The sequence below is a fragment of the Oryctolagus cuniculus genome, chromosome 1, assembly GCF_051225735.1.
Source record: "Oryctolagus cuniculus isolate XC-2025 breed Fujian yellow rabbit chromosome 1, ASM5122573v1, whole genome shotgun sequence".
In the NCBI taxonomy this organism is placed as follows: Eukaryota; Metazoa; Chordata; class Mammalia; order Lagomorpha; family Leporidae; genus Oryctolagus; species Oryctolagus cuniculus.
The window spans coordinates 117,749,639-117,760,019 of record NC_142867.1 but is presented as its reverse complement, the minus strand read 5'-3'; the positions used below and the strand labels follow the sequence as shown (position 1 = coordinate 117,760,019).

At 42.9% G+C, this 10,381-nt stretch overlaps 1 protein-coding gene across 2 annotated transcripts; it reads left to right on the top strand.

The window, feature by feature from the left end:
- The first annotated feature begins 1,150 nt into the window (after positions 1-1,150).
- LOC100340208 (olfactory receptor 8B8) lies at positions 1,151-3,726 on the top strand. Of its 2 annotated transcripts, XM_089313868.1 has the most exons (2): positions 1,151-1,162; positions 2,806-3,726. In XM_089313868.1, the coding sequence occupies exons 1-2, from the start codon at positions 1,151-1,153 to the stop codon at positions 3,724-3,726; spliced, it is 933 nt and encodes a 310-aa protein (XP_089169994.1). The 2 variants fall into 2 exon arrangements, with proteins under 2 accessions (XP_089169994.1, XP_002708831.2); XM_002708785.4 differs by lacking the exon at positions 1,151-1,162 and having other exon boundaries at positions 2,794-3,726.
- Positions 3,727-10,381: the final 6,655 nt, after the last annotated feature.

The following is a 10,381-nucleotide window of genomic DNA, read 5'->3' as shown; positions in this document are numbered from 1 at the left end:
CTGGCATCACAGGTGGTGGCTTTACTAGCTACACCACAGTGCTGGCCCCTTGTGTATTTTCTGCAATGTTCATCAAGGCTCTTCCATGTGTCAGCCTTGCTGCTGGGCTCTTCCATGTTTCGTGGCTTAATTTATCTTTCACAGCAACCCAGTGAATCATAACTATTATCCCATTTTGTAAATGAGGAATAGAGAACCAGAGCTTAATAAATAGTTAACAGAACTCAATCTCAGTCTTCCATGTGGCAGGAACCCAAGTACTTGAGCCATTACCTTCTTTCCAGGATGTGCATTGGTAGGAGACTGGAATCAGGAGTGGAGATGGAACTCAAACCCAAGTGATAAGGAAAATGGGTGTCCCAAGCACTGTCCTAACAAGTGTGCCTAGCACCTGACTCTGAGACTCATGCTTCATTTAGGCCTCTACCACAAACCAGTTTAGTGACTGGTTGGATCTCAGTTTTTCTGGACTGGAAAACATAAGGTAGAATATTGTATTAGCAGATTCCTAGTGTGACTGATTATCTAGGAGATTTTGAAAAGAAGAGCAAATCTTCTTTTTCTTCTTTTTTAAAAGATTTTATTTATTTGAGAGAATTACAGAGAAGGAGAGACAGAGAGAGGTCTTCCATCTTCTGGATCAGCTGGGCTGATCTGAAGCCAGGAGCCAGGAGCTACCTTCAGGTCTCCCACATGGGTGCAGGGGTCCAAGGACTTGGGCCATCTTCTACTGCTTTCCCAGGCCATAGCAGAGAGCTGGAGCAGCTGGGACATGAACCGGCACTCACATGGGATGCAGGCGCTGCAGGCGGAGGCTTAGCCTACTGTGTCCCAGAGCCAGCCCCAAGAAGTACAAATCTTAAAATCCCAACCTTAGAAATTCTGAGTTAATATATTTGGATTATGGGAGCAGGATATGTGCTTTTAGTAAGTACCTAGTTGTCCAATTCAGTTGTGTAGTCAGATTTATGAATCATAGGAGTAGATGTTCTTGTAACATTGTTTAAAAGCTTTGAGATCACAAGAGTGAGAATTAGCTGTCACTTGGCTCAAACTGGTGTGTGAGAGTCTGGTACTTCAAAGGGATAACTTTTTTTCATAAGAGAGAGGGCATTTGAAAAAGAGCAATGCAAAGAAAACAGGGAAACAGATGCTTAATGGGGTGAAGAAGAATCAAACCACCTTCAGGCTCAGTATCAGGGTCTGGAGCTTGGAAGGGGCTGAAATAACACAGGAGGCTCAGGGATGGAGTAAAGGATCATCAGGAAAACTAACAATTTAGCAAATTTGGAAAAAGAGCCTGTTAATGATGGGCATTGTTCTTTCTTGGAAGGCTCAAATTTCATGAGAAGACAGGTTGGTTTCTTCTCTGGACTGAACTGAAATGTAAGTGGCGTGTGGAATGCCAGCCTCTGAACTGGCAAACTCCTTTTCTTAACTTCTCTGGATCTTTCCCCATTCTTTCCCCTATTTAGTCAGGTGTGTTCTATTGTATCTTTTTCAAAACATCATCAGAGCCTTCAAAGCAAGGACCCTGTTTCATATACTTCATTGTTTCCCATGGGGAAATATTAAACATAGTTGCTAAGAACTCCAAATTTGGGGTGAGATAGAACTAGGTTTGCTCTGATTTCTGTAACTTAACATCTGAGGAATTATTTCATCTCCAAAATGGGGGTGATAAAACTCAGCTCAGAGGATTAAAATTAGGTATTATATGAAAAACAGTATTGTTTCCTGGCATTAGTATATAACTGTTTCCTGAGATTAGTATATAATCCTAGGATGGAAAATGTACTGAATATTTATTAGGTGATTAATAAATGATAAATTACTACCTTTGCACCAGGCTTTGCATATGTTCAAGTAGACATTAATTGAACAATTATTTTAATAATTCCAAGAGGCAATTTAAATATTATCAAGGATATAAGATAAAAGCAGAACTTATTTCTTTTTAAAGTTAATATCCGGGGCTATGATCCCAGGGGAATCTCTGGCTTTCTACTTGTAATCAGGTCCCTGGTCTCCAAGCCCAGAATAAAAGTGCTCAGTTTCTGGTCACTTCCTGCTGATGACAGGCAAGGATGTTGTCTCCCTCCTGAAAGCTGGAGAAAAGCCTCGGGCCAAAGCCTGGCTCAGAGCTCATGTTCTGCAGCTCAGAAAGATTTCTGAGGCAGCCCGGGCTCTGATGCTCCAGTCAATGCAGAGACCGATGGCTGTGCTTCATCCTTCATCTGAGCTAGTACAACGGCTCATCTATCTGAACAACTGAGGGTAAGAGCCGGAACAAGGGGAACATCAGTGAAGCTGCAGGCTGAAGGGTGAAGTTGGGTCTGGCTGGGTGGTGGGAACTTTACCTAAGTCTCCACCTCACCCTTGTGTTCTGTCCAGGATGACCAGCAGGTGGACAGTCCAGATGCAGATACAGGGGTTCCAGCCTCTGAGAGGACTTTTGGAGGGACTGCTCCCAGTCTTTGCAAACTGGAGCAGAAAATGGAAGTGGAAGCACAGAGCAAAAGGGAAAAAGTAAAGATCAGAGACCTTGGAGTCTTTCTCAGCAGCGTTTGCCATCATGATGGGGCAAGGACACCAAGGGGGCAATCCAGAGGCAGAGTCACTTGGGGCAGAAAGACGAGCCCCCAGGGGCACCATTAAAGGCCCTGCTGCTGAAGCTGAAAACCGCTGTGTGCTTCCAGTTCTCACGAACGGGGGAGGTGATGGTGTGGGCAGCAGTGGTCTCTTTCTCTGAATGGCTCCTTTCCATTGTCCCCACAGAGTGCCATCGCGAGAATGGCAGCTGAGAATGCCTCCTCCGTAGCACAGTTCGTCCTCGCGGGCTTGACGGACCAGCCGGGACTCCAGATGCCCCTCTTCTTCCTGTTTCTAGGTTCCTACCTGGTCACCATAGTGGGGAACCTCGGCTTGATAACCCTGATTGGGCTGAACTCTCACCTGCACACCCCCATGTACTTTTTTCTCTTCAACCTCTCCTTCATAGATTTCTGCTATTCCACCGTCATCACCCCCAAAATGCTGATGAGCTTTGTCTCAAAGAACATAATCTCCTATGCTGGGTGCATGACCCAGCTCTTCTTCTTTCTCTTCTTTGTCGTCTCGGAATCCTTCATCCTTTCGGCCATGGCATATGACCGCTATGTTGCCATCTGCAAACCCTTGTTGTACACAGTCACCATGTCTCCCCAGGTGTGTCTCTTCCTTCTGTTGGGTGTCTATTGGATGGGGTTTGCCGGGGCCATGGCACACACGATCTGCATGGTGAGACTGACCTTCTGTGCTGATAACCTTGTCAATCACTACATGTGTGACCTCCTTCCCCTTCTTGAACGTTCTTGCACCAGTACCTATGTGAACGAGCTAGTAGTTTTCATTGTTGTGGGCATTGATATTGGGGTTCCCACGGTCACCATCTTCATTTCGTATGCTCTCATCCTGTCCAGCATCCTCCGTATTCGCTCCACCGAGGGCAGGTCCAAGGCTTTCAGCACCTGCAGTTCCCACATTGTAGCAGTTTCTCTTTTCTTTGGGTCAGGGGCATTCATGTACCTCAAACCCGCTTCTCTTTTACCTATGAACCAGGGGAAAGTTTCCTCCTTATTCTACACCATTGTGGTGCCCATGCTCAATCCAATTATCTATAGCTTGAGGAATAAAGATGTCAAAGTTGCTCTGAGAAAAACCCTGAGCAAACATTCATTCTCTTAAAGGAGAAATGCTTAGGAAAGAAAAAACATTTCTCCAGTGAATGCATCAGGCTCCACTGATTACATGGAAGGAATCTTAACTCATTCTTGTATGGGTTTACCACCCTACCCTCCTATTCTAAGTGTTGTTCATTTTATAAATATTCTTTTTATTTATTTATTTTTTTTGACAGGCAGAGTGGACAGTGAGAGAGAGAGAGAGACAGAGAGAAAGGTCTTCCTTTGCTGTTGGTTCACCCTCCAATGGCCGCTGCGGCCAGCACGTTGTGGCCGGCGCACCGTGCTGATCCGAAGGCAGGAGCCAGGTGCTTCTCCTGGTCTCCCATGGGGTGCAGGGCCCAAGCACTTGGGCCATCCTCCACTGCACTCCCTGGCCACAGCAGAGAGCTGGCCTGAAGAGGGGCAACTGGGACAGAATCCAGTGCCCCAACCGGGACTAGAACCCGGTGTGCCGGCGCCGCAAGGTGGATGATTAGCCTAGTGAGCCGCGGCGCTGGCCTAATTTTTTTTTTTTTTTTTTTTTTTTTTTTTTTTTTTTTTTTTTTTTTTTTTTTTGACAGGCAGAGTGGACAGTGAGAGAGAGAGACAGAGAGAGAAAGGTCTTCCTTTGCCGTTGGTTCACCCTCCAATGGCCGCCGCTGCAGCCGGCGCACCGCGCTGATCCGATGGCAGGAGCCAGGATCCAGGTGCTTATCCTGGTCTCCCATGGGGTGCAGGGCCCAAGCACCTGGGCCATCCTCCACTGCACTCCCTGGCCATAGCAGAGAGCTGGCCTGGAAGAGGGGCAACCGGGACAGAATCCGGCGCCCCGACCGGGACTAGAACCCGGTGTGCCGGCGCCGCAAGGTGGAGGATTAGCCTATTGAGCCACGGCGCCGTGCGCTGGCCTAATTTTATAAATATTCTTAAAACCAAAGAATCCTCACATTTGGTGGGTTTTAAGAATCATTTAATTTCATTTTCTCATGTTTCTGAAGGTAAATACAGGCTTATATCTCTTCCTTAAGGTTAGTTGGCTTCTCAGTGCCAGAGCTGCGGCTAGGATACTGGCTTTCTCCATTGTGGCTCACTTTTTCCACCCTCGGGCCCTGGAAGACTTCATTTCAAATGTGAGCTGGCACTCTCTACAGAAATTTCATGCAACTTTTGAAGGGCTAATTTTAAATATCACATTTTTGTAAGGAGGTAGGAGGTATAGGATTTTGTTGGGCTGGTCTTGGCTAAATGACCAGAGAAATTCTTGAAGACTTTTGGGGAGTGTGTGGGAGTGAAGTGTTAGGACCCAGAGAGCAGCAAGCATCATACCTTCTGAGTTGGTGGTGTGGATCTTCAGGGACTTAGACTTGAAGAGGTTTGGTGATGATGCTGGGTGCAAGAACTTATAGAAAATGTCGAGGAACTGAAGGACAGAATGCAGCAATTGTTTAACACAAAGTCATTTCCTTCTTTTTAATGTGCTTGCAAACCTGGAGTGAAGAAGTCTACAGCTTGGAGTGGTCAGCTCAGGGTCCAGAGAATATTTTTGTTTCATTGAGTGCTTTGTGCCACAACACCGGGTCCCTCCCTTTATTTCTTAAATGTCTGTTTTCTTGACTTGGCCATATTTCTGCAACCCATTTAGCCAGAAGAAGGGAAGATACTCTTGAGCCTTCCCCTGGTGGTAATCTATTGTGAAGCATCTTTTTTAGAATTTCTCCTTCTCTCTTCCTTCTTTGGTTTCAATGCCCTTTTTTTGTGTTCTCACAGCATTTAGCCTTTGAGGCACGGGTCACAAAGTAAGGCGTTGCTTGCTTGCTTTTCCACTTCCACTCTATCACAAATTGAATTCTGGTTTCTGTGGGAGCAGATCCTGGTGTCTGTTTAGACCTCACCCACACCTGGCACAATGCCTGATGCGTGTGGAGTGGAGGTTTAACAAGGGTTTAAGGGCACTGGGCAGAATCTGTAGCACGTTTAGAAGCTGACTTGCTCATGCTTCTGGCAGCATGGTCTTCTCTTCCACCCCATAAATGGACTTGTTTGGTCCCATCACCCTGGTCGCCTGTTACATCCTTTAGTTCACTTGTGATCCCCATCACTAGCTCATGTCACCCATGTCTGTCGTAAAAACGCTACCCTTACTTAGATTTATAGGCCTTGACTCTCCACCCATTTTTACCATCAAGTGCATGGTATTTTTTAAAAGATTTATTTATTTATTTGCAAGTCAGAGTTACACAGAGATGGGAGAGTGGAGAGGGGAGAGAGGGGAGGGGAGAGGGAGAGGGAGAGGGAAAAAGAGAGGGAGTGGGAGAGGGAGAGGGAGAGGGAGAGGGAGAGGGAGAGGGAGAGGGAGAGGGAGAGGGAGAAAGGTCTTCCATCCACTGGTTCACTTCCCAATTGGCTACAAGGAGCTGCACTGTTCTGAAGCCAGGAGCATCTTCCGCATCTCCCACACAGGAGCAGAGGCCCAAGGACTTGGGCCATCTCTTACTGCGTCCCCAGGCCATAACAGAGAGCTAGATTGGAAGTGGAACAGCTGAATCTCAAACTGGCGTCCATATGGGATGCCGGCGCCTTAGGCCAGGGCGTTAACTCGCTGCACCACAGCGCATGGTACTATATAAGACAGTTAAACTCCAAATTGCTATCCAATTGAATGCTAGCCTTTGAAGAAAATTTTCTAAAATCTAACCAGTTGGGCATATTTTGAATTCTCCATTTAAACTGATATTCCCAGAGATAATCACTGAAGACAATTTTGTGCAATGAAAACAAATCACTGATTATGGAACTCCAGTTTTCCCAGAGTACTTTCCTGACTGCTTGTCTTGAAAAGATAAATACGCTTAGAAAAAGTCACCAGGATCATGGCTGCCTTTGCAGACTTGCAGGGCAAAGTGCTGCTTTCTCAGAGTAAATCTTCCTCTTTCTTTACTCTCACAAATGGCAATGTGTTATCTCCTCCTAGAATTGCTTCTGGAGACAGCTGATAATACCCAGGCTTCTGTAACTTTTCAAGTCCTTAATAATTTTATTGGGGATGACTACTACTGTCCCCTTTGTCATTGAAAATAAATTGTGGGGAGAGATATTTTGAGACTATGAAAAACATCTTATTGATTTTCAAATTTTCACTCATTAGTTTTAACATCCATTGATGGATGACTTGTGTCTGAATTAACTATTACTCTGATGATTGAGAATGGAGATTGTCTAGTTCTAGCAATCCTTCTTTATTTGTTTGCTGGAATTCTGTCAAGAAGAGTCTTCTTTGTTTTTTTACTTTACCAAATTTATATAAAGGGAACACATTTTGTCTATTTCATATAAACAGTTTTAAGAGCATAATGGTACTTCCCATCCTACCCTCCCCCTCTTCCTCCTGTATTCCCACTCTCCTCCCTCCTTATTTTTCTTGTAGTTTTTATGATGAAATACTTCCAATTTACTTTATAATCGCACACTTAACTAAATAAAGAATCCAACAAGTAGTAAGTAGGAAAACCACTGTTCCTCAGGAGTATAGAAAAAGGCTATAAATGATAATCAAATCTCAAAATGTCAATTTCTTTCATATCCATTCCATTTTTGTGTACTCTGTTTTCGTTTGTATTCCTATGAACTCACCCATTCTGATTTTATCTAATGGAGTATGATTGATTATTGTTTGTAATTACTTTGGTGTTCAGGGTATTCCTGACTTGGCCAGTGGAAGCCTTTTCACAGTAGTTTCTATGTCCTTTTAGTACCTACCATGTTTTAATCATTTTATGACTTTCTAGTAAAATGGCAAGTCTGAGGCTCGTTCTGTTCTTTCCTTGGCCAACATTGATTCTGTTTACAGAGAGTGTGTAAAGCTGAGCTATGAGCAGTAAGCTAGTGTGATTCTGTGAGCATACTCCTGTTTGTGAAATATTCATTTGTGTCTTGGTCTCTCTGGACACACCTGTGCTTGACTTACATAGTTGCTCAACTTGAATGAGGAAATCCTCTGTGGCCCAGTGCATGTCTTACCAAGTATCATCTATTATCCTCTTGTTACAACTTTTTACCTGCCCCTGTGATGGCTTCCTCAGGTTCCTATCAGTGACCGGTGTGACCACAGGAAAGGAAGAAATAGGTCTGAGATGAGAGGGAAAAAGCCCCCAGACTGTTGTCTGTACAATTTGATTGTAAATGCCATAGCTTTGGCTGCCTGAAAAATGACTGCTCTCCCCATTAAGGGCCTTCCTTCATGGTGTTTTTTGTGATGATTCCCTCTCCTTTTGCATTTATTTTTGTTTTTAGTTTTTTCTTTTTTCTTTTTCTGGTTTAATAACCAAAAATTCATTGTTTCCCAATTTTTTCAGATACCTTCATATATTTTTTGTTTTTATCTTTTCAGACTACCATGATCTGAGAATGAATGTAGGCATGAGGACAAGAATTTTACAGTCAAGGAACTCATTCTTTCCAAAACCAAAAAATAACATTTTTGAGATGTAACTATCTTCTATAAACTTTACACACAGCCTCTCTTTTGATCTTTCTCCATAACCTTTATAATTATGTTTATTTTTCAAATGGGTAAACCGAGGTTTAAAGAAGTTAAGGAACTTGCCTAAGATTATACAGATATAAGAGCTAAGTAATTGAATTTAGCTTGTATAACTCAGGAGCCCACATTCTTAACACTAGCAACATTCCAGAAGGCTCAATCTGGGTGTTTAAGAAATAGCACATGTGATGCATATTCACCTTGTACGGTGTCCAAATTCTTGTTGCCTTTGAGATGAACAAATCTCTACAATTGGTGAACAACTTATGTCAAAGGAAAAACACTGAAAGTTTGTCTCCTTATTTAATGCACTGAGTTAATAAGATCAGTAATAGAAGCTTGCATGAGAGCTGCTAACTGCTGTTACATGGATTGCACAGTAATCCAGCTAAATAAAGGGTGTTTACTTGAGGTTATATCCCTAACCTCGGCCAGGTGATATAACCCAGGTGGGAAACTTAATACCTGACAAATACAGAAGATGCTGAATAAATGCTGAAAAAATCCCTAGTGAGACCTTCAAACACTGAAAGTATGCAGTATTTTTTTTTAATTTAACTTTAAAATCAATCTTCCTAAATTTGCAAAGCAGGGATTATGTGTTGTAGGAATATGTATGATAGGGAATATATAGATATAAGCGAAAGAATAAAAAAAAGAAAACACGATTGCCACTCTTGAGATTTTGGTATATGTACTTTCATATAATTTTTTCCTGTGTATGTGTGTATCTGTTTCTGTGTATAGTTATGATGGCTTAGACAAGTTTCCAAAACTTCTTGTGTGTGTGTGTGTGTGTGTGTGTGTGTGTATGTGGGGTGTTTAAAAAGTCCATGGAAATGTATATTACGACAAACCTGTGCACAGATTTCAAAATACTTTTTTGCATCTAAATAACTTATTTTTCTTTACTTTTAAAGATATTTTTAATGTATTTTCTTGAAGGGCAGAGTAACAGAAACAGGAGGAGAGAGATGGACCCTTGTATGTGTTGGTTCACTCCCCCAGATGACCATAACAGCCAGGGCTGTGCTCAGGCCAAAGCCAGGAGTCTGGAATTCCATCCATGTTTCCCACGTGGTTGGCAGGGCCAGCTCTGCTTTCCAAGGCACATTAACAGAAAGCTGGATTGGTAGCAGAGCTGCTGGGACTTGAATTGGTGCTGCAATATGGGATGCTGGCTTTGTAAGCAGAGACTTAACCCTCTGGGCCTTAACCCCTATGCCATAATACCAGCTTAAACGTATTTTTTAATTCTCCTTTTTCACAAACTTTTTTGTAGAACCCTTATATATACACACAAATATGTGGTCATATTATATTCTATTTTGCCATTTAATTTTAGTGCTATAACATGTAAATAGCTTTTCAAAATATATATCAAAGTCATGACTTTTAGTGATGTGTTTAGAGTCATAAGGGCGGTGTGAGGGGGTAAAATGTTTCTATTTGCTTTACAGAGTAAATGAATCATTTTCTTTTTTCAAAGAGCTTTTTAACAGTCATATGTTCATCTGATGATCCTAAATTCCCTTTCTAATCTCTTGAGTGCAATTTTGTTATAACTGAATGGCCCCAATTCAGTGTATCCCTCTGCTACCTCCAGTCCCTTCTTTCTCATTTCCAAAAGTCCAGACTCAAGTCTGGTGATGTTAGCATTCTTCCGTCTTGCTCACCACTGAATATAGACAAATCCAAGCCCACCTGGGCCCAAAACTCTGACTTTCCCACATAATGCTTTGTACCTCATATTCTCTGGGCTTGGGAGGGAAACTTCACTGTCCCTGAAAGTAAGTGAGGAAGCATTGTTATCTCTTCTCCCATATCCTTACCCCATTTCAAGGGAGATAAGTGGGTTGCAAGACTGATGAGAAATTCATAGGATGAGTGTGTAGTTCAGTGTGGTCCTCTCCCCTTACACAAACCCTGCACCACATTCTCTTATTAGGGCAGACGTATTCTCAGGACCCAACTCATCTCTTCCATGTGTGACTGCTCTCCCTTGCAGGGAAGATCAAATGTTACCAACTCAGTTTTGACCTGGATTAGAAATTTAATTAGTGGTACGCAATGAGAAATAACAGTCATACTGTAGATGCACATTCAAGTTAGATCTCCCAATTAACTTTACCAGCAA